Source organism: Gossypium raimondii, chromosome 5 (assembly GCF_025698545.1).
Source record: "Gossypium raimondii isolate GPD5lz chromosome 5, ASM2569854v1, whole genome shotgun sequence".
Taxonomy (NCBI): domain Eukaryota; kingdom Viridiplantae; phylum Streptophyta; class Magnoliopsida; order Malvales; family Malvaceae; genus Gossypium; species Gossypium raimondii.
In genome coordinates, this window is record NC_068569.1 from 24,064,424 (window position 1) to 24,089,040 (window position 24,617).

Genomic DNA, 24,617 nt, shown 5'->3' on the forward strand with positions numbered 1-24,617 from the left:
GATGACTACCAATGTAATTTACCCTTTTATTTAAAATAATTACATAAATTTATTTTAGCCGTAATAGGGAAAATACAAGTAATATAAGTAGATATAAAATATTATTTGATATTATAGAATAGTTTCCATATTTCTTCACTCGAACATAAAAGATTATATGAAACTATAATTTTACATCATCTTTAGAAAAATTACAAATAAAAATAATAGTAGATATTATGAATCAATTGTCTTCACATTTTCCATTAATTTGAATAAAATAATATCATATATTTGTATTCAAATACAAATATTGAACACAGGTCTTCCAAATAAATAATAAAAAAAATACAAAGATCCTGACAGAAGAAATCGCATATTTTATATTAGAAATTCAATAGAATTCAGAGAAAACAGCACGCATGTCGTATTCATGTTCATATTCATATATGCCAAACTAGTAAGTAAATTAGACTTCACAGACCGCCACTCTAATCATCTTCCTCCTGGTACACCTTCATTACCTCAGCACAGCCAGCTTCAGCCTTGTTGGCCATGAACCCCATTGCGTTGGCAAAACGGGTGTTGGATGAAATGCCGTTGAAGTTGGTCAAGACCACGCGTGCACGTTCACGTCCCGGTGACATTTCAGCGCACTCCGGCTGCGAGCTCTTAACGAGAACAGCGTCGCAGATCTCATCCAAATGATCCTCGGAGACAGCGATCTTGTATTGTCCGGTTGAGTCCGTGTGTCCTTCCTTCTCGTACACGACATCACCGGTCTTCCGGTTGGAACATACCACCTTAACCTTGGCACCTGACAGGAAACCAAATGTACCATTAATCAAACCTAACAGGTAACGGCATATACTCAAATCTTGTGAAAATTATCTCCAATCTATCAACAGCAATCAGTTAAGAACAATACTATGTTCCATCTCCATGAACCACCATTTTTATATTCCATTAAGCTAAGCATGATTATGAGAGTCGATCCACCTAAGACTTCCAAATAAATCAAAGAAAAACTTCGAATATCTTAAACATATCTATATCCATGTTCGAAACTCACGTCATAATCCGAGTAACGTAGTACAAAACTATGAGCAAAGCTATCATTTTTGGAACCATACTTTTTCTTAAAAGTTACAACTTTGAACCAATCTGCTCTCAGTTGTCAAATTCTAAGTAAAAAGGCTATAATTTTCATGGTTTTAGGCTACTTAAAGCTTACACTATGTCCCCTTTTCTCCCCAGATTTGAAACTTTCCAGGTTTCAGTTAACCGCCAGTCCAACTTGCCAATATTTTATGTTTCAAACATACCCCTAATTTCTTCACTCATGAAACATCAAATCCTCTGAACTACTACACAGAACTACACGTGCACACACACAAAAAGAAACAGATCTAACAGTGCCAGCAACAAAAACACACTAAAAACAGGCATAAGGAAACATAGAAAAAACATATAAGAAAGGCAAAGATGGAAAGTACCAGCCATGTTTCTAGTCTTTGGTGTTTCAAACCCAGCACGGCAATGGTCACAGTAAACTTGACCTTGAACCACCAACGGGTTCTTCACCATGCGTGTAGCACTAACAAGACATGGAACCACAAATAGTGCAATGAACAGCAATAATTTGGCCATTTTTTTGGCTCTGGGTTTTTCTCTTGAGAATGTAATGAAGTAATGGGAAGAAGGCGTGGAGATTAAAGTCAAGATAAAAGAGGGGGATAAAAAGAGGGTGATGATAAAGAGGAGTGATATAAGGAAATTAAACAAAAAGTGGGAAACAGAAAATGATAACGGGCAAGCCGCGTTAACAGAGTGTAATCGTGTGTGTGTGGATGGAGGATTTGGTAAATACTGAAGGGAGATGAGGGTATTTTGGTGAATGGAAAGAGTTGGGATGGTGAGGTGGCGAGGTTTTATTGGTGGGAGATAGAACCAACTCCAAGTGGGGACGTCATCGATTGCAGGTTTCACTTTTCACATTAGGAACGTTGTGCAAAGCAAGCAAGCATAAGTTGCGGGATGGCATTAGCATTACTTCTTTAATTATTTTTCATGTATAATTACTTATTTAACCTTTTAATTTTATAAAAAAAATTATTTTATCGGATCATCTTAAAATATTTTTTTTTTCAAAAAAATTTTAAACTTATATTTTTTATCGAATCATCTAAAATAAATAAAAAATTTAGATATCACATACATATAAATTTTCACTTGGATGACACATTAACATTTAATTAATTTTTTAAAATTTTAAAAATTATAAAATATTTTTTAATATTTAAAAATTAATTAACTGCTGACATATTATCTACATGGTAATTCACATTAATTTTTCATCTATTTTGAAGTAATTTGATAAAATATATAAATTTAATGATTAAAATAGACGAAAAATTAAATAAAATGTTAAAATATTTTTTTTGTAAAGACAAAAAAAAAATCATTATGCCTTTTGTCCAACGCCAATCACGCAGGCTTGCAAGGCAGAAGATTTAATGGGATGGCACTGCTGAAGGCGCCTGCTACAGATGGGCTTAATGCACGGTTATTTACGAGACATTTAAACATTGTGGCTCAATAATTTGTGACATGGTTAGGGGAAGTATTAAGAGTACGATTCTTGGAGCCTATGGTTATTTGCCGCGGTTAAGGATGATAATTCTGTTCAAGGATTTGAATGTTTGCAAAATACTTTATATAAATTTTGCGAATTCTAGATATTAAAATTATTATAAGCTGCAAATAAAATAGATCTCTTGAGATTTATTATCTGAATTTATATGTAAGTTTAGATAACTCATGGATAATTCAAATATATTAATTACAAAATATATATTTTAGTACCTGAATTTGGCTTCAACATTTAAATTAATATTTTTTTGTCTAAGTAGGTACTTGAACTTGGCTTTAAGATTCAATTTGATACTTGAACCTAATTTTTTGATCCACATTAGTATTTACAACAAATAACTTATTTAAACCAATTTGTTCAGGTACTAATTCGAACCAAAAAGCTAAGTTTAGATACTTAATTGGACAAAAAAAAGTTCAAGGATCAAATTGAACCTTGACGCTAAGTTTAGATACCCAATCGGATAAAAAAAAGTTTAAGTATCAAATTGAACCTTGAGGCCAAGTTTAGGCACCTAATTGGACAAAAAAAAAACACATTAGGTACCAATTTGAATCTTCAAGCCAAATTTAAGTACCAGAATGTATATTACCCTACATAAATTCATGTTTTATCCATTAATATTTCTCTTAAACTTTAATTATAGTTTACACGAATAAATAAATAAAGTATAAAAACATAATAAAATATTTTCCAAAAATAAATATACTTAATAATAAAATTAAAGTAAATATTTTAAACATGCTAATTTTATTAGGAAAAATATATATTCTTTAATATTTTTATCTTAAATCTCATGCTGCCTTTATTAAATCCTATCTTACGTATCTTAAATCTAACTTAACAATGATATCGAATCGTAGGAATCCTTAAATTTTTATACCCTTTTATTATTTGACCAACTCAATTAGTTAAATTATTTTAAACTAATTTTTAATTAATACTTATATAATTAAAATAAATATTATATAAATTTAATAATCGGACATTATTATATCTATTACATATTATAAAAATAGTATTATATACATTTAAGGGCATAAAATATGTCAATTGTTTATATATGCAAAACGAATTTATAATTATTATACAATTACATTATTATAATGTTCATTCTTTTGTTAATGACATGCAACCTTTGAACATTAAACGTGTAACTAATTTTATAGTAGATTATAATATGTACAATTAGTATTATATAATTAAAATAGATTATTAATGATTATTAACCCTTTTATACAACCATGTTATTATAAAGTACATTTTATATTAATGATATGTAAGCTTAAACCTTAACGTGTAATTAAATTTACGGAAAATTATAATATATACAATTATAATTTTTTGGAATACTTATGTTTAATTTGTCGGGCATATTTAAATTATTGTGAAATTGTTATGTTTAGTTTGTTTGGATTTTTATTTAAATACTTTTGTTAATTTATTATTTATAAATAAATTTATTTAAAATTAATGTTTTTATTTTATTTAAATTAATGTTTTGTTAATTTATTTATAAATAATAAATAATAAATCATAAGGTTTGTTTGTTTTTTTCTTTTGACATAAATCATATCTAAATTTCTTTGGTGTTAGAAAATCATATCTAAAATAACAGTATGCAAGAAAATTTATTTCATAACTAAAATTACTTTATTAAAAAGGTAAATTAAGAAATTTTTTGGTTAAAAGGAAATAAGAGTAACTTTCTAACTGCGACTCTCTGAGAGTCTATTCTTATTCTAAACTGTTAAATATTATTTTCTAGTAAAATTCAAACACACTCAGGTGACTTACCAAAATAACACTTTACATTAAATCTCCAGTAGACATCTTCACTATACAGTTTGCAACTTTATTTTACTCCCTTAACACATACCAAAATAAAATCAAATATTACGTATAAAATTTACAATTAAATATTAAAAACAATATTATGGAAAAGTTTGCCATTGAAAAATATTTGTTGGCAAGATATATTGTCACATAATATTAAATGAATACTTACCAAATATTGCATAAATGCCATACATTAATTGTTTCAGTATGTGAGCACAATTTTGACTTAATGACATTCAACTGCATATGTGTCAGCATATGACACATGGCAAAGTATATAAGAATTGAAAGTTTTCAAATTTGTGTCAAAGCTCTGCTTTATTTTATATTTATATATATAATATAATTATTTGGTAACTTTTAAGTTTAATTAATTAATTATTTTAATTTTAAATTGATTAAAATATTTATGATACATAATCAAAAATTGTTGGAAAATGTTTATTTTAATTTATCTTGAAATAAAATTTAATAAAAATAAGACTTAACACTAAACAAGCACCTATAAAATAATTAAAAAAAAATAGTTGAGCCATTAATAGAAAAATTTTGCAATAATCGAAGCATTGAAATATGGGTTTTCATTCGAAACCTTAACAAGTCATTAAATATTGACATGGTAGGTGTCGTGGTAGTTGGTGTGAAAAATAATGATGTGGCAGCTAACATGATAAATGGCACGAAAAAATGTTGAAGTGGAGAGTTTAATTGATTTTTTTAATAATTTAAACTTAAATATATTGCAATATTATAAATTTTTTGAAAATGTAATAAATATAGAAAAATTAGAAAAATGATAAAACTATTAAATATTACAAAATATTCACATGTTATGAAAATATTATAAAAATTAGAAAATACAGATTTTTTAAAAATTAACCTATAAATATAGAAAATTATATGAAAGTATAAAAATTATATAAAATAATTAAAATGATGAAAATTATAATAAAATTATAAGAAAATATATAAGAAAATTATAGAAAAGTTTGTTATTTTTAAGGTTTGATTTGGTTTTAATGGGGAGCTTGAACTGTGATAGTTATTGGGCTTGTATAAAGTGTCAACTAAGGGATCTGAGAAACAATAAGTTTAATGTTTGAAAACTTAAGGTAAGTGATGATTAATGTTTTTGGTTGAAAAGAAAAAATGAGAGGGAAGTTGATAAGAATGGATTGACGTGAGGTATAATGTAGCGCAGCGTGTGAAGGAAAAAAATGAATAGTAATTTTTATCAATTCTTTTAAAAAATCATTAGAAATTATTAAAATATTACAAAAATTAAAAAATTATAAAAAACTTATATGAGTTACTAAAAATTACAAAAAATAAAAATAAAAATTACTTCTATATTATTTTATAAAGTTTTAATAATTTTTATCATTTTTATAATAACCTTTCATAAAATAATTAAAAAAACAATTAAGTTATCTACGTCAAATGTTAGGTCAACTGCCACATCATCATTTTCCCTCACATCAACACTTAACGACCCACTAGGGGCTTTGATGGATAATCATATTATAGAGATTGAACTAATTGCTAACTTTTGATTAAGAGTTCAATTGATTGTACTTTTCGATTAGGACTCAATTGATTTTTTTATTATTTTACAAGGGCTTCTTTAGTACTTAAGTTTAAAAATAATAAAGAATGGTTATTTTTATATTTCATTTTAACTTTTAAATAATATATTTTAGATAATTAAAAGATAATTAAAATTTTTAAATTGGTTATATATAATTTTAAGATAAAAATTTTAATAAAATCTTTTAAATTTTAAATTTGATAGTTTTTTAATAAAAATTAAGGCAAGACCCTATTTAATAGAAGGTAAAGTTAATAGCTTTTATATTTTTAATTTGAAAATTAAGTATATAAAATTTGAAAAGGTAGAATGTTATGTGTTTTGGAAATTTTAGTGTTAAAATAAATAAATAAATATAAATAAATATAATAATTTTACTCTTTTTTTAACATTTTTGCTACTTAAATGGTTTCATTACATGTCAATTAAATAAGAGCATCAACTTATCATTAAATGAGACTATCCACGTTAACATATATGAAATAATCATATATATATATATATGAATAATCTTATTATAAAATTTATTTATATCTATTTTTTTGAATAAAATAAAGATACAAAGTTAAGACTTCTATGGGAATATGCTAAATTTTTTACTGCTTCACCCTCTAATATGATGAGTTCTCTTGACTATGGTAGAATTAGAGTTCCCCGAAAAATCTTTCATGATTATATTAATAGCTTCAATACTATCTATTTGAATTAGGATCCTCTCAAAATGCCTATCCAAAATAAGGTTTAACCAGTCCAGCATCCCCCAAAGCTCTGCCTCCAATATAGTGCAATTATCCAAATATCTAGCGAACCCAATAATCCACTCACCATTATAATCCCTCACACAGCCATCATCTATTGCAAAGCCCTTGTTAAACCTAACCGAACCATCTGTATTAAAACTCACCCAGCTATTAGATAAAGGACAATTATGGAGATGACTTCGTGCTTTTTTTTTATCACAATGCTAAAATTACACTTCAGCGCACTAGAATCCATGTCCTCCTACATTGACAACAATATCCATACCAATCGAACTAAGACTCAATAAGCTATTATCAAATATATATAGCAAATTCTCGTTAAACTAGATCAATTTTATTAAAACTACCCATGTCCTTACAAAAGTTTATTTCAGTATTGTCACATATTCAATTTCAATGCAATACAAACTCACATAAATCTTTAAAAGTTTTAAATAGGATTTTCGGTGATAAATATTAAAACAAATATCCTTAATATGATATTTATCTCTTCACTTTGTAAGAAGGTAAATTGAAAAATTGAGAAAATATTAATTTAAAATATAGTTTTTTTTTTAAAAAATTGCAAATGATTTAAGGATTTATTTATTTATTTTCATCAATATACCTATTTTAAAGATAATATAATGCATAGAATCACTTTTTAATTCAATTTTAAGTGAATTTTTTTTATGAGAGAAAAAGAAATGAAAAACGTTGCAAGGAAAATTATTAGTGTTATTTGCATCTTCGTGATATGTTTTCCAAATTCAAAGCTTGTAGCCGCGTGGTCGTCGTTAGCTCCTTCGGAGATTTGCAGCACTGTCATGTATGATATGGCGGATTGCCTTTTGTTTTTAATCAAAGGCAGCACCGATAACAGTCCGATTCCTTCATGTTGTTTTGGATTTGAAACAGTAGTGCAATCTAACCCCGATTGCATTTGTGTAGCTTTGCAAAACAGTGCCGATCGATTTCAATTTTACGAAAGTCCTTACTTCGCCTTCTGCTTGTCAAGTTTTTGATTCTCCTATCAACAAATGCGATGGTAAATGACAATTAAATCACCTATTTATCCTTTTTTTTTTTTTTGATAACAAAGTGTTGTTGTTTTCCTAATGCAGTACTATCTACTTCGCCTGTTGCAGCTCCTGGTACTTGCTTCTTCCTGTTTTACACACTCACATTTATTTGCTTTTACTTGGATATTTTGTTAATAATTGGTAGATGAAGCTTAATAATTATGTATATATGTCATATTATAAACATAGTCACCGAAGGTTCTTATTGTTTTAGGACCGTCGACTGCCCACCGTTAACTACTGCTCCAGTGCCGATGGCTTTGTCAGGAACGGATTCTCCATTATTTTATTTCCTTGTACTCATTAACATGCTAATTATTTCATTATTTCATGTAATTCTTGTTCTATAGGGCATTAGGTATATTCGTCTAATTTTTTTTAAAATATATTTTATATAATGTTATAATTATTGTTTTAATTGCTTAGTATACATACACTGATTAGAGACAATTGTTGGGACATTGCGAAAGGTTAATGATATCTTTGTCGTATGACGCTTTTTAATATTCATGACCTAAGTTTAAAATTTACCAACCCCTTGTTTGTTGTATTTTTGTGTTAATTTTAATTTTAATTATATGTGATTTGTGTTATATATACACACACTCACGTGATCCCTATCATGGCATGGCCTTGTTAAGCTTTTTTGAATGGCGTGAAATTTAGGCTCAATAGTTCACAACAAAAACAGTACTGTTAGATAAAATTTAAATTTTTTTTACACAGAATAAATTCAATTATCTTTTATTTATTTTAAGTTAATATTCAAATTCAAATTTTAAATAATATACCAAATATTTTATAATTTAAATTCAAACATTTATTTTTTTTCACAACTTAATCTTTTCAATTTATCAAAGATAGCTTTATTTTGCTATCATTTTCTTTTTCAAAATTAGGGCTTATTATTTTAAAATTAAGTTGAATTGCAAAATGGCACATCTAGAAAAGTAAAACCGGCCTTTTATGGATCGTATATATAGTAAAGGGGAAGGAAGAAATTTATGGTTGAACAAGTAAATGGATGAAATTCAATTATTGTATGCATACAGTTGAGAAATTTAATTGATTTTGGTAGAAAGTTACAAGCAACTGCCAACCATCCAATTTTATTTATTTACTAAACAAAAAGTCCTTTTGCCAATTAATTCATCATTGCCTTCACAATGATTCATTGAATGCAAACCTTTTTTTTTTTATCTCAACTCAAACATCCAATTATTAATATTATTCTGTATTTTCAAAGGTTAAAAATTGGTATGCAATATAATATTAGAAAAATGGAAATTGACTCATATCATTCATTTAATTTTACCATATACTTTTTCATGCAATAAAATGGAATGAAAATAACATAAGCGGAAGGTTGGTGGACAACACCACCAAATTGTGCATGATGAAACGGAGAGTCAAGGCACGTCATCTCCTATCATCAAACCTACTCGCAAATGGCAATGGAACCTTCCAACATTTTTTCTTCTTCCATATTTTAGATTAAAATACTCATAAATGTCAATTTTTTTAAAAAAAATATTTGATTAAGCTGATTTTTGAAAAATGTATGGAATATGTCATTTTAACAAAAACACTTCCCCTCCGGTTATATCAACGTTAATATTTTTTTTTACAGTTGAAGCGTTTTCATAAAATCAACTTTTTCTCATAAATTTTTCAAAAATTGATTTAATTAGGTTTTTTATTGTAAAATCGACATTTATAAGTATTTTAATCCATATTGTGAGAATCAAACCCTCCATTTTAATTCTAAAATTTAATAAATAACTTCAGTAAAATTGAATTATGTAAATTAAAAAAACAAAATTATTCAGATAATTAATATTACTGAAAGATTAAATAAGTAAATAAAATGTTGAATATATATGTTAAAGTTTTAGATTTCCAACTTAAGTATCAACGAAGGTGATACATATATTTTACTTACATGGCTTCATATATTAGTGACGAATGTATGAATCCCGGGAATAGAAATTTTAGATGTGGATTGGGAGACGATAATTTGATTGATATTTGGCAATATTATTATATATTCTTTTTATTTGGTTCATATTTTTGGTTATCTAATATCTGCAGATGATATGATGATAAACATGAGGGAGAATAAAGGAGGAGTTTAGGGGCAGATACCACGTGCAAGTTGACACTTAATTAAACAGGGCCGTTACAAGGAAAAAAACACCCACCTCCTTCTACCCCTAACCTAACTCTATGCTACCACATCACTGCTCTACTTATTTAAGGATTTCTTTTTTCTTACATTCTTTTGCATGTACATCTCTCTTAACACTTCCCATTCACCATTTCTTCTTTGTTTTTCTCTCCTTTTGTTTCCATTCACTAAGAAACACTGAAGTTATGCTTCATACCCATATCGTAAATTGATACACTTTTGTTTTTATCCCAACTTTCCTAGAAAGAAATTCATCTTTCTTTCAGGTTTGTTAGTATTCTTGTGTTGTTTACAGAATTGGGTATTGGTTTTCTTTTTCTTTTTCTTTTTTTTAAGCAAGAAGGGAAATTCTCGTTTTCCTTTTTTTGGATTGATTTTGTTTGGTTTGTCAAGTTTGATACAAAAAAAAGTTGTCTTTTTTTTAGGCCGGTTGGGTTTGTAATTTTGTTGATTGAGGTTTCAGTTTGGTAAGGTTGGTAAACAATAATTTTTGAACTTTTGGAGAGTTTTTAATGATGAGCTGTTTTGCTTTCTGAAGTTATGCTTTTGTTGAAATGAAATGTTTATGTGATCTTTCATCTTTGGTTACTGGAAGTGGAAGTGGAAGTGGAAGTGGAATCAACCATGAATAAATTTTCATCTTTAGCACTAAAAGTTTGATTTTTTTGATACCATCTTCACTAAAATAAGCTATAAGAGTGTAAGGGAAAAGTTCACAGTGTTGATCATACCAAATTCTGGTATGCACAAGCAAAAATAGCTTTATCATAGCATTTCTTTTTGGTTTGGTTTCAATTTAAATTTGTTTGATCATGATGTTGGTTCATTTATATGTTTAAGGAATCACAGTTACTTTTGAAGTCTCAATTCAGAATTAGACTGCCATTACTGAAACCTTGCACCCATTGATGATGGTTGTTTTTGATGATATGCAGTATGTCTGAGGCCCAAAGAAGGTCAGCTGTGTCTGGTGGAAATAATGGATACGTAAATGGGGTATTGCCAATCCGGAGCCCGGCTACAATATGTGAAGTAGATGAATTTTGTTCTGCACTTGGAGGGAAAAAGCCGATCCATAGCATTTTAATTGCGAACAATGGAATGGCAGCTGTCAAATTTATACGTAGTATTAGAACGTGGGCTTATGAAACATTTGGTACCGAAAAGGCAATCCTGTTGGTGGCAATGGCTACTCCTGAGGACATGAGAATCAATGCAGAGCATATTAGAATTGCCGACCAGTTTGTGGAAGTTCCCGGGGGGACAAATAATAATAACTACGCCAATGTGCAGCTCATTGTAGAGGTGTGTATAGTGACCTCCGGTAACATTTGCTTGCTTCCGAATTGTTCTTATGTTGATGAATTGCCTCTCAAAAAGCTTGTTTTAGTTCAAAGTACAAAGGAAATTTACCACTCTTATGATGTCCTTGCTTTAAATAATTGATTTTCATCCAAATGATTCTGATACATACGACTTCATAGATGTCAATCGCTCAGTAACAGATGTTTGCATGTAAAGTCCTAGGACATTGAAAGAGAACTGATAAGCAATACGAAGGTTTCTTTTTCTTGCTACTAAAGGTTCATTGGAGTTAGTTCCCGCTTACTATGTTTAATTATATGATGAAATTCTATATTTTTTGTCAAATCATATCATGTGTTACTCAGATGGCAGAGATAACACATGTTGATGCGGTTTGGCCTGGATGGGGTCATGCATCAGAAAACCCTGAGCTGCCCGATGCACTGAATGCAAAAGGAATCATTTTTCTTGGGCCTCCATCTGTTTCTATGGCAGCATTGGGAGATAAGATTGGTTCATCATTGATTGCCCAAGCAGCAGATGTACCCACCCTTCCATGGAGTGGTTCTCATGTAATTATCTTCTTTTTTAATATTAAAAAGTGTCCTTTCCATGGCAGTTTCTCATGCACAGTTGCTACATTCCTGTTTTCCAGGTGAAAATTCCTGCAGAAAGTTGCCTAGTTTCTATTCCAGATGAAATATATAGTAAAGCATGCGTTTATACGACAGAAGAAGCAATTGCAAGTTGTCAAGTTGTTGGTTATCCCGCAATGATTAAGGCATCTTGGGGTGGCGGCGGTAAAGGCATAAGAAAGGTTCATTCATTCATGAAATGTTTTGATTCTCTGACAATTGCGATTTTTACTTATATCCAATGCTCTAGCTCATTCCCTTTTAAAGTAACTGCTCTTATTTTGGTAAAATTATCATTGATTTAAACACTTTTCATATTATTCGAATTGGTTTGAAGTTTTTGCATGCCTTGTGATGTTTGGTTTTCTAGGTTCATAGTGATGATGAAGTTAGGGCACTATTCAAGCAAGTGCAAGGCGAAGTTCCAGGTTCACCTATATTTATAATGAAAGTTGCTTCACAGGTGAGATTTTAAGCAACGATTCATTTCACAGAAGTGGCAGGAATATAGATGATTTTTTTCTGACAAAACTGTTTGGTATATATATTCTTTCCTGAATTAGAGCCGGCATTTAGAGGTCCAGTTACTTTGTGATCGGTATGGGAATGTTGCTGCTTTGCATAGCCGTGACTGTAGTATTCAGAGGCGGCACCAGAAGGTCAGTTTGTTTCTTTGAGGCTATATTTGAATGTTAGTCTTCCATAACAAAAGTGATTCCAGTCAAAGGGAGTTTAATGCTTCAGTTGCATCATATTTGAGACTTAACAAGATCTGACATCAGCATTCTTTATGTGAAATAGATTATCGAGGAGGGTCCAATCACTGTAGCTCCGTGGGAGACAGTAAAAAAGCTGGAGCAGGCAGCTAGAAGGTTAGCTAAATGTGTGAATTATGTTGGAGCTGCAACTGTTGAATATCTTTACAGTATGGACACTGGCGAGTACTACTTTCTAGAGCTCAACCCTCGGTTACAAGTATGTCATAACGATTTTACCCATAGTTCTAGAACATGTCATATGGAGTTAGGTGCCACATTCAGCCAATCAACTTTGTGCTTTTGCTTTTCTGTTTGTTTTATCCTTTTAGTGTGGTTCTGCAATATATTAATTGTATCTTCATTTGGAAAGGATGTTAAATACAAGTGCTAGCTGGTTTCGGAATCAGTATTGAGCTGAAATAACCATTTATAAAAGCATTCAGTTTTACAACCACAAAGGGTGTAGATTTATTCTACAACATGGTTGGTGGATTCTTAAATTATTTTGGTTCAAAGAGGTTAAGAAGAATCTTGTGATTTATTTGGCGGACGGATTTTTTGCCTTCTCACTTTCCTTACATAATCAATAATTAAAAGCTTTTGCAACAGGTGGAGCACCCTGTAACTGAGTGGATTGCTGAAGTGAATCTGCCAGCTGCTCAGGTTGCGGTCGGGATGGGTATTCCTCTATGGCAAATTCCTGGTATGATGCCAATATTCAATACTTCTCGTAAACCCTTTTTCACATGATCATGTAATTTATGTAAATGATATCTGTGTGCTTGATTTGATTAGAAATACGGAGATTTTATGGAGTGGAACATGGTGGAGGTTATGATTCTTGGAGAAAAGTTTCTGTTGTTGCCACTTGTTTTGATTTTGACAAGGCTGAATCAACAAGGCCTAAAGGTCACTGTGTAGCTGTGCGTGTGACGAGTGAGGATCCTGATGATGGTTTTAAACCTACCAGCGGAAAAGTACAGGTCAGCCTTACTAAGTTCTCAAAAAAATAAGTTGTACTTCAAATATCTCAATTAGTGCTTTGTTTGCTTCATTTATTTTCTTTAAGTTTGTATTGAGCTCCATGACTTTGTACAGGAGTTGAGTTTTAAAAGCAAGCCAAATGTGTGGGCTTACTTCTCTGTCAAGGTAAGCTTTATTTTTCGGAAAAAAAATATTGGTTTACAGAATCTAAAACTTAATACAATGATTGTGCAATAATACTTTACAGTCTGGAGGAGGCATTCATGAATTTTCAGATTCTCAATTTGGTAAGAATTACACTGATATATTTCGATTTTTCTATGAATGTTTTTGGACAAGATAGCCGCTTTGTATATAGTTATTCCTTACAAAGATATCATTATTTCTGATAAGAGTGAAATCTTACATTAGGACATGTCTTTGCTTTTGGGGAATCCAGAGCTCTTGCTATAGCAAATATGGTTCTTGGGTTGAAAGAAATTCAAATCCGTGGAGAAATTCGTACAAATGTTGATTACACAATTGACCTTTTACATGTATGTTTATCAAATGAACCATCGTTTTTCGTTATAAAAATGTACGACTTTAGGACTACCAACCACTAACAGCTAAAATGCTATACAGGCTTCAGATTACCGAGAAAATAAAATCCACACTGGTTGGTTGGACAGTAGAATTGCTATGCGAGTTAGAGCAGAAAGGCCTCCGTGGTATCTTTCAGTTGTTGCCGGAGCTCTCTATGTAAGTGCTCATATATCAGCATTCAATGTTCTTATTATAGAGTAAGTATTTTACACTGTTTATTTATCTCAGAAAGTGTCGGCCAGCAGTGCAGCTATGGTTTCAGATTATATTGGTTATCTTGAAAAGGGTCAAATTCCTCCCAAGGTACAGTGCTAAGCCTGAGTTGCTTCTTTTATGTAGGTCTTTGTTAACATACTGATGTCTGTTGGTCTTGATTTCAGCACATATCACTTATGAATTCTCAAGTGTCTTTGAACATTGAAGGAAGCAAATATACGGTATGAGTTTTCAATTATGTCATTGTACCACTATTTTAAGGTTTCCTTTTCTAATTCTCAAGAAATTCTAGCGATTTTGGGTATCATGTTGATGAATCATGCATATTAACATTTTGAAAAAAAAAATGTTTTTAGATTGACATGGTTAGAGGGGGAACAGGAAGTTATAGGTTGAGAATGAATGAGTCGGAGATTGAGGCAGAGATACATACATTACGTGATGGTGGTTTATTGATGCAGGTAAGCAATTTCCCTCTAGCATTTTACTACATGTTTTACGTTTGCTTATGTTCTTTATTTCTTCTGCAGTTATTAGAACCTCTTACTTCTGGTCTTTGTATTACAACCGTCCTTCTGATGCTTACTTTTCAATTTATTATAGTTGGATGGAAAAAGTCATGTCATTTATGCAGAGGAAGAAGCCGCTGGTACTCGCCTTCTAATTGATGGAAGGACTTGCCTGCTACAGGTGCAACATATCCCTTTCTTTCATACACTTTGAATCCTCCCCTTGACCCAACTTGAAGGAAAAAACAACCCCACGTTTTCCTTTGGTCCAAGAAAATAAGTTGTGAGGTTATTATTTATGATTTTCTTCTTGTTGATTTTCCCCCTTTATCCAGAAAGATCACGATCCTTCAAAATTAGTGGCTGAAACACCATGCAAACTGCTTAGATTTTTGGTTTCTGATGGTAGTCATATTGATGCCGACATTCCTTATGCTGAGGTTGAGGTTATGAAAATGTGCATGCCTCTTCTTTCACCTGCTTCAGGAGTTATTCAAATAAAATCATCTGAAGGTCAAACAATGCAGGTAATATGTTCTATATGAGAAATATAAAAGTTGAGTTTTTTGGGAAAACTTAGGAAGCCCTTGTTCTTGCAGGCTGGTGAGCTTATTGCTAGCTTGGATCTGGATGACCCTTCAGCTGTTAGGAAAGCTGAACCATTCCAGGGGAACTTTCCGGTACTGGGGCCGCCCACTGCAATTTCTGACAAAGTTCATCAGAGATGTGCTGCAAGTTTAAATGCAGCCCGCATGATTCTCGCTGGTTATGAGCATAATATCAATGAAGTGAGTATTTCTCTATCCCACAGTAATCTCAAGGGGATGAAATAGGCCAGGAATCACAAAATTCTCTTCCGCAGTAGTTTTTCCCTTTTAAACTTAAGTTTCTTTAACTAACTAGCTCTCAAACCATGGGTTACAGGATTTCGATTTTTAATTCCTTAAAGTTTTTACAAGTGATATATAATATATGGCTAATAAATGGAACTAAAGAGTTCAGAATGCTACAATATCAGCCAAACTTTAAATAATGCTTACTGAAAATAATAGTCAATTAAATATAAAAAGGAATAACAAAGAATATGAATTGTTCAAAGGTCTTAGTGATGCCTTTAGATAGAGAGCAAAGACTGAGTAAAACATTCAACAAAGGGTGAATGGAAAAAGCTCGGATCCTAGGTCCAAGCCATTCTTAGATATTCTTGAAATTTGATTCATGATATCAATTTGGCTGACACATGTTACAGGTAGTTCAAAGCCTTCTAAATTGCCTTGACAGTCCCGAGCTGCCTTTCCTTCAATGGCAAGAATGCATGTCTGTTTTGGCAACCAGGCTTCCCAAAGATCTTAAAAATGAGGTAAATATTCATTATCTAGAATTTATCTCGGCTTTGGTGCTTCGGGAAGTGACTTTAGACGTGTATCTTTTGATCCAATTTTATTTTTATTATTACCATTGTATCAGCTGGAATCGAAGTATAAAGGGTTTGAAGTGATTCCAAGCTCCCAGAATATCGACTTTCCTGCAAAGCTATTGAAGGGAGTCCTCGACGTGAGTTTCCTTATCCCACAATCCTTATCTTGAAGTTCACTTTCTGTATTGGGAAAGTTAAACACTTAGGGCGTCTACTTTGGTTGCAGTCCCATCTATCCTCTTGTTCTGAGAAAGAAAGAGGATCCCTAGAAAGGCATATTGAACCATTGATGAGCCTTGTGAAGTCATATGAAGGCGGAAGAGAAAGTCATGCTCGTGTTATTGTGCGTTCCCTTTTCGAAGAGTATCTATCTGTTGAAGAGTTATTCAGTGACAACATCCAGGTAACTTTGTCGAAAAGAAATACATATTCTTCATAATGGTATTACTGTAGTGCATATATCTTTGTCATGGTTATTTCTTTTGACAATACAGATATGAATTGCCTTTATTTTGAAGTGTTGAGACATCAATGCATAAATTTTGAACATCATATTTGCACTTCCCTATCTTGTTACAGCCTTCAAGTTTTCGAATGTTTGTTATTCTGTTTTCATGTTTATACAAGTCATTTCAATGCGATATCACAGGCTGATGTGATCGAACGTCTTCGGGTTCAGTATAAGAAAGATCTACTAAAGGTTGTGGACATTGTGCTTTCTCATCAGGTACTGCCCCTTTTATAGTTGGCTTTTCTGCCCTTTTTCCTATCATAAAATATAGGCTAAAATAGCAAAACCCCCATGAACTTTACCAATTTACTTAAGTATAATTTTATTAAACCCAAATAAGTCCTTAATCTTTAATTGTACCAAAATAGGTCCTTAGCCTTTTAACTTATACCTAAAAAGCCCTTATCAACCGTCAGTTGAAATAAGGGCTTATTTGGTACAGATTAAACGTTGCAGGTTTATTTGGATACCATAAAAATTAGGGGCTTAGTTAACAGAAGTGGAATAGTTCAGGGGATCTTTTAATATTTTAGCCTAAAATATTCCATACTCATACTGTACGGTTTGTGCTTTGCTTGCAGGGTGTCAAGAATAAAAATAAACTGATACTCAGACTCTTGGAACAACTGGTTTATCCGAACCCTGCTGCATATAGAGATCAACTAATCCGATTCTCTGCACTAAATCATACTAGTTATTCTGAGGTTAGATATTTTACTAAGTTACTAATTTAATAGCTTACAATAATATGATTTACTATCGTGTTCTTTGTATTCATCATTTCGGCTTTCCAAACTCAATTCCTTGGAGGACAATATTTGATGTTTTCTCTTTAAGGCTTATTTTTGAATTTGTGCATATAGTTGGCACTCAAGGCTAGTCAATTACTGGAACAAACCAAATTGAGTGAACTTCGCTCCACCATTGCTAGAAGCCTTTCTGAATTAGAAATGTTTACTGAGGATGGTGAAAGTATGGACACGCCCAAGAGGAAAAGTGCCATTAATGAAAGAATGGAGGATCTCGTTAGTGCTCCTTTAGCTGTTGAAGATGCTCTCATAGGTTTGTTTGATCATAGTGATCACACACTTCAGAGGCGGGTTGTAGAGACATATGTTCGGAGGCTTTACCAGGTATTAAGGCTTAACTTTCACAGCCTCAGCTTATGTTATTTCGAGACCATTACATCATTTTTTAACTGTTTGTATTTGTCACCAGCCGTATCTTGTAAAGGAGAGTGTTCGTATGCAGTGGCATAGATCTGGTCTTATTGCTTCATGGGAGTTCTTGGAAGAGCATATCGAGAGAAAGAATGAGTCAGAAGAAAAAATGTCTGTTGAGAAACATAGTGAGAGGAAATGGGGCGCCATGGTTATAATTAAATCTCTCCAATTTTTGCCTGCAATTATCAGTGTCGCTTTAAGGGAAACAACTCATAACCTTGAGAAAGCAACTCCACATGGATCTCTTGAGCCAACAACCTTTGGTAATATGATCCATATTGCACTTGTCGGCATAAACAATCAGATGAGTTTACTTCAAGATAGGTATATCGAGTGGTCCTCTGAAATTTGCTTGTATTGAAATCCATAGTTATATAAAATTATACAACCTATTAAAATCCAAAGGCAAGCGTATATCCAATAATAGTTGGAGTGGTTGATTTTCTATTTTTAAAAGTAAATTTTCTATTTTTAAAAGTAACTTCTTGAATGTAGGACAAAATCATAGATTTTCTTGATCAAAATTCTACTTTTACTTTTTTTCAGTGGTGATGAGGATCAAGCTCAAGAGAGAATCAAGAAATTAGCGAAAATACTTCAAGATAAAGAGGTAGGGTCAAGTCTACGCTCGGCTGGTGTGGGGGTAATTAGCTGTATCATACAGAGGGATGAAGGGCGAACACCAATGAGGCACTCGTTTCATTGGTCAGCTAAAAATCTATATTACGAGGAAGAACCTCTTTTGCGACATCTAGAACCTCCTCTATCCATATACCTCGAATTGGTCTGTTATTTTAACTGGTACTTGTTTTCCTTCTAAGAAAAAAAATATTTCTATGCACCTTTGATCTGAGGACTGTTAATTCTTAATCCAGGATAAGCTTAAAGGCTACGAGGGCATAAGGTATACCCCATCACGTGACCGTCAATGGCACTTATATACTGTTCTAGACAAGCCACACGCGATCCAGAGGATGTTCCTCAGAACACTTGTCAGGCAGCCTACATCCAATGATAGGCTTACAGCATATTCGGGACATGATGTTGACATGATGCATAATCAATTGTCTATGTCTTTTACTTCAAAGAGCATTTTTCGGTCCATAATGGCTGCTATGGAGGAGTTGGAACTTAACGTGCACAATGCTACTCTAAAGCCCGACCATGCTCAGATGTACCTTTGTATCTTACAAGAGCAAGAGATAAATGATCTCATGCCTTATACCAAGTAATTAAGTCTATATTCTTATTTTTGTTCCCTTTCGCCTCCTCCACTTCTGCAAGATCGGTAAACTTCTTCTATTGCACCAGGAGAGTTGACATAGATGTTGGACAAGAAGAAGAGGCAGTAGAGACGATCTTAGAAGAACTGGCTCGGGAAATTCATGCGTTTGCCGGTGTAAGAATGCATAAATTAGGTGTTTGTCAGTGGGAGGTGAAGCTCTGGATAGCATCTTTTGGACGAGCAAATGGTGCTTGGAGAGTTGTAGTGACAAATGTGACAGGTCAGACCTGTACTGTGCATGTAAGTTTCTATCCGGTAAATGGTGGTGCTTCGAAAATTGTCCACCACACTCTAGATTAATGGTTTGAGAATTGAGAACTATATCTATTATCCGACTAGAGCTAGTCTAAACCTTAAGCTCATTGAAAATGGAGTTTAGATGAATATAAGTAAAACAAATTAATATGGCCGTGTTATACTTTCAGATATACCGAGAACTAGAGAATACCAGCAAATACCAAGCGGTATACCATTCCCTTTCTGTAAGGGGTCCTTTGCATGGTGTACCAGTTAATGCCCACTATCAGCCTTTGGGTGTTCTTGACCGGAAACGTCTATTAGCAAGGAAAAATGGTACCACTTATTGCTATGACTTTCCATTGGTAAGCATAGTGCTATAGCATGCAGTCCATATTGGCTACTTTGCTTGTTCTTTTCCTTTTTTATGCGCAATAACCCGTAGCAGATAAACTTTATCACTGAGAATGAAGCTACTTGCAGGCATTCCAGATGGCCTTGGAACAGTCATTTGCATCGCGATTCCCAGGTTTTAAAAAACCCAAAGATAAACTTCTTTGTAAGGTCACGGAACTTGTATTTGCTGACCAAAAAGGTTACTGGGGCACTCCTCTTATTCCAATCGAACGCCAGCCTGGCCTCAATGATGTTGGCATGATAGCCTGGAGCATGGAAATGTCTACTCCCGAGTTTCCTTCTGGAAGAACAATTTTGATAGTAGCAAATGATGTTACCTTCAAAGCTGGTTCTTTTGGTCCAAGAGAGGATGCATTCTTTCTTGCCGTGACCGATCTTGCATGCACTAAGAAACTGCCTTTAATTTATTTGGCTGCTAACTCTGGTGCCCGTATTGGGGTAGCTGAGGAAGTCAAAGCCTGCTTTAAAGTTGGTTGGTCCGATGAATCCAGCCCTGAGAACGGTTTTCAATATGTTTACTTGACCCCTGAGGATTATGCAAGGATTGGATCATCTGTCATTGCACATGAGATGAGGCTAGCCAGTGGAAAGACCAGGTGGGTGATCGATGCTATTGTGGGTAAGGAGGATGGTTTGGGGGTCGAGAACTTATCAGGTAGTGGGGCCATTGCAAGTGCATACTCAAGGGCATACAAGGAAACCTTTACCTTAACATATGTGACTGGTAGAACTGTGGGTATAGGTGCTTATCTTGCTCGTCTTGGCATGCGATGCATACAGAGACTTGACCAGCCGATTATTTTGACTGGTTTCTCTGCATTGAATAAACTTCTTGGTCGTGAGGTTTACAGCTCCCACATGCAACTTGGTGGACCTAAAATCATGGCAACAAATGGGGTTGTACATCTCACTGTCTCGGATGACCTTGAAGGGGTATCAGCGATTTTGAACTGGCTAAGTTGCATTCCTCCTCATCTAGGTGGGCCAATACCCGTTTTAAATCCTTCTGATCCTCCAGAACGACCTGTGGAGTACTTCCCAGAAACTTCATGTGATCCTCGTGCTGCTATTTGTGGTACTTTAGATAGTAATGGGAACTGGAAGGGGGGTATTTTCGACAGGGATAGCTTTGTCGAGACACTGGAAGGATGGGCCAGAACAGTTGTGACAGGAAGGGCAAAGCTTGGAGGAATCCCTGTAGGAATAGTAGCTGTCGAGACGCAGACAGTGATGCAGGTTATCCCTGCTGATCCGGGACAACTTGATTCACACGAGAGGGTTGTCCCTCAAGCTGGACAGGTATGGTTTCCGGATTCTGCCACAAAAACAGCTCAAGCAATAATGGATTTCAATAGGGAAGAGCTTCCACTTTTCATCCTTGCCAATTGGAGAGGCTTTTCGGGTGGGCAAAGGGATCTTTTCGAGGGCATCCTTCAGGCTGGGTCAACCATTGTTGAGAATCTCAGTACATATGGACAACCCGTCTTTGTTTACATTCCCATGATGGGTGAGCTTCGTGGTGGGGCATGGGTTGTTGTGGATAGTCGGATCAATTCAGACCAGATAGAAATGTATGCCGAGCGCACTGCTAAAGGTAATGTCCTTGAGCCGGAAGGAATAATCGAAATCAAGTTTAGGAAAAAGGAACTAATAGAGTGCATGGGAAGGCTCGACCAACAGCTTATAAGTTTGAATGAAAAACTTCACGAAGCCAAGAGCAATGGAGGCCATGCCAAGGCAGAGTCTCTGCAGCAGCAAATACAATCACGTGAGAAGCAACTGTTGCCAGTGTACACGCAAATAGCCACTAAATTTGCTGAACTTCACGACACTTCTTTGAGGATGGCTGCAAAAGGGGTAATAAAAGAAGTTGTTGACTGGGACCGTTCACGCTCATTCTTCTACAGAAGACTGCGCCGGAGAATTTCTGAGAATTCTCTAGTCAAAACTGTAAACGATGCAGCCGGTGACCAACTGTCATATAAATCTGCAATGGACTTGATCAAGAGATGGTTTTTTGATTCCAATGTTGCAAAGGGCAGAGAGGATGCTTGGGTTAATGATGAAGCTTTCTTTTCATGGAAGGATGATACGAGAAACTACAACGAGAAGCTACAAGAGCTTCGTTTCCAAAAGGTATTGCTTCAGCTTACGAATATTGGCAGTTCAGCTTCGGATATGCAAGCTCTACCCCGAGGCCTTGCTGCCCTTCTAAGTAAGGTAAACCATCTTGCTTCCCTTCTAAAATATCCCTTCTTGTTTTTATAGCATTCTTGTCTATATCAGAACTGAAAATGATTGTTTTAATCCAACGCAGATGGAGCCATCAAGTAGGAAACAAATAGCTAACGAAATCCGTAAGGTTCTGAGTTGATTAGACGTCTTCATGAGAATAATGTCCAACAATCTTCTCACTCACTCATTTAAATTTTGGTAACTTGATGCGAGTTGATAATCAAACCATGCCTGTAGTGGAACTTCTGCAACAATTCAAGTATTTATGATGGCAATTCGGTCCAACTACGTGAAGCTTCATGAGAATTGGAGACGTTGGTGGAGTCTGCAGCAAAGTCCATAGCTTTCGTAAGCGTAAATTTAGGGGGGTCCAGGTTGATGGAGTATTAGATTTTTAGTGGCATTAGGAAATCATCATGCATTAGCAATCTAGTTTAATGGTTTTGCTGCAGATCTCATGAAAACTTTGCTTGTACGAATAGTTTCCATAATCTATGTTTACTCAAACTTGGCTTTGAGTATGTATCCAACGTAGGTATGTTTTATCTTTTATAAGTTTTTCCATGTATTTGTAAAGTTTGCAAAGGGTGATATCACAATACCATGTCCGAATATATGTCAGACACCAGGTATTTTCAGCAAAATGACGGAATATTTGTGAATGCAAATTTATCAGGTTTTGACATTTTGTATCACTAGTTTTAACCCACGTTAAGAATATCAGTGTTCATTTTAAATAATAAACATAATAAATATTAAAATATTTAATAACATAAAATAATTTTATGGTAAAAGAATAGCATAAAATAATTTATAAAATTTCGAATCACTCCATATTAAAATAATTTTATCTTTTTTTTAAATTATGATAAATTTAGCTCTTAACGTTCTATTTTATTACTTTAGCCTTATTTTTGGATATTTTGGTCATCCATTTTCAAAATTTAGTCATATAATTTCTTTTAGATAAAAAATAACTAATTAAATAGTTAAAATTTTAACGACCCTAATATGGCGGCTTGCATCGTGGTCTACATGCACATCATTTCTAATGTGGATAATTTTAGAAAAATATCTATGAACATTTTTAAATTTATTGAACTTTTACTATTTTTATTAATTTTAAAATTTTTATGAAAAATATATGGATTGTCGCACAAATTGTCATGTTAATGCCATTAAATTTTAACTTTTTCATCTAAAAGAAAGGAATTTGACTAAATTTAAAGGTCAAGGGTCAAAGTGATTAAAAAAACTGGGATAAATTGACAAAATAGGTCAATATTAGGGTTAATTTTATCATTATATCAAAGTAAAAAGGGCAAAATACCAAAAAAACCTTTTTTTTTTAAATTTACCGAAATGGGCCCTGTATTTTATTATTTACCAGAATGGACCCTTTTCCCCGAAAACGCGTCCACGTCAGTGCGATGTCAGGGGACGTGTCAGCAAAACGCGTCCCTGAGGGCGTGCTTTGCTTACGTGGACACAAAGCGCGCTTACGAGGACGCGCTTTGTTGCCATGTAGGCAAAGCGCGCCCTCAGGGACGCGTTTTGCTACCACGTAGCGCGCCCCTGGGGACATGTTTTTGTCGTTTCTTCCACGTTAGGTTTTGGGTTTTTAGGGTTAGGGTTTAAGGTTTTTAGGATTTTTAGGGCTTTGGAGAAAAAATTAAACAAATAAGGGATTAAGGTTTAGGGTTTCTTAATTAAATTAATTATAATTTTATCAAAATTATATTAGGTTTCGTGTTTATGAGTTTTTAAGATAAAATCAAAGCAGGATGCTTTATCAGAAGAATTTCTGAAATCGCGCCCACATGGATGCGCTTTTGCTACAGTAGGTCCTGAAAAAATAATTTTGAGTTGACGTTTCTGAGAAAATAGTATAAAAAAACGCTTCAGGTAGGATGCTTTATCAGAAGAATTTCTGAAATCGCGCCCACGTGGACACGCTTTTGCTACAGTAGGTCCTGAAAAAATAATTTTGAGTTGACGTTTCTGAGCAAATAGTATAAAAAAATGCTTCAAGCAGGATGCTTTATCAGAAGAATTTCTGAAATCGCGCCCACGTGGACGCGCTTTTGCTACAGTTGGTCCTGAAAAAATAATTTCGAGTTGACGTTTCTGAGCAAATAGTATAAAAAACGCTTCAATCGACTAGCTCATGATGGAAATATCAATTTTATTTAATACTTACATGTGCTTCCGACTGTTGGTCTAATAAAAGC

General features: G+C 33.3%; 2 protein-coding genes and 1 long non-coding RNA gene across 6 annotated transcripts; 2 read left to right on the forward strand and 1 right to left on the reverse strand.

The window, feature by feature from the left end:
* Positions 1-216: 216 nt before the first annotated feature.
* Positions 217-1,773, reverse strand: LOC105770194 (olee1-like protein). Its single transcript, XM_012591280.2, has 2 exons — positions 1,476-1,773; positions 217-796 (listed from the first exon to the last, which is right to left on the reverse strand). Exons 1-2 carry the CDS (start codon positions 1,627-1,629, stop codon positions 471-473), a joined length of 480 nt encoding a protein of 159 aa, XP_012446734.1. The 5' UTR covers positions 1,630-1,773; the 3' UTR covers positions 217-470.
* A 5,821-nt stretch (positions 1,774-7,594) lies between these two features.
* On the forward strand, positions 7,595-8,221 carry LOC128041300 (uncharacterized). The gene is made up of 3 exons (XR_008196067.1): positions 7,595-7,847; positions 7,924-7,953; positions 8,096-8,221. It is a non-coding gene; the product is annotated as an uncharacterized LOC128041300 (long non-coding RNA).
* Positions 8,222-10,118: 1,897 nt separating this feature from the next.
* On the forward strand, positions 10,119-23,071 carry LOC105770196 (acetyl-CoA carboxylase 1). 4 transcript variants are annotated; one of them, XM_012591283.2, is made up of 32 exons: positions 10,119-10,335; positions 11,005-11,374; positions 11,740-11,946; positions 12,030-12,191; positions 12,380-12,472; positions 12,573-12,668; positions 12,811-12,984; positions 13,377-13,470; positions 13,563-13,750; positions 13,866-13,916; positions 13,999-14,038; positions 14,163-14,287; positions 14,376-14,492; positions 14,565-14,639; positions 14,717-14,773; positions 14,909-15,013; positions 15,156-15,242; positions 15,397-15,588; positions 15,661-15,849; positions 16,311-16,421; positions 16,529-16,615; positions 16,705-16,881; positions 17,128-17,205; positions 17,571-17,693; positions 17,853-18,122; positions 18,208-18,536; positions 18,759-18,996; positions 19,088-19,440; positions 19,524-19,737; positions 19,923-20,099; positions 20,218-22,371; positions 22,469-23,071. In XM_012591283.2, exons 2-32 carry the CDS (start codon positions 11,006-11,008, stop codon positions 22,523-22,525), a joined length of 6,789 nt encoding a protein of 2,262 aa, XP_012446737.1. In that variant the 5' UTR covers positions 10,119-10,335; position 11,005; the 3' UTR covers positions 22,526-23,071. The 4 variants fall into 4 exon arrangements, with proteins under 4 accessions (XP_012446737.1, XP_052487318.1, XP_012446738.1 ...); XM_052631358.1 differs by lacking the exon at positions 10,119-10,335 and adding an exon at positions 10,414-10,541; XM_012591284.2 differs by lacking the exon at positions 10,119-10,335 and adding an exon at positions 10,569-10,809.
* The last annotated feature ends 1,546 nt before the right edge of the window (positions 23,072-24,617 follow it).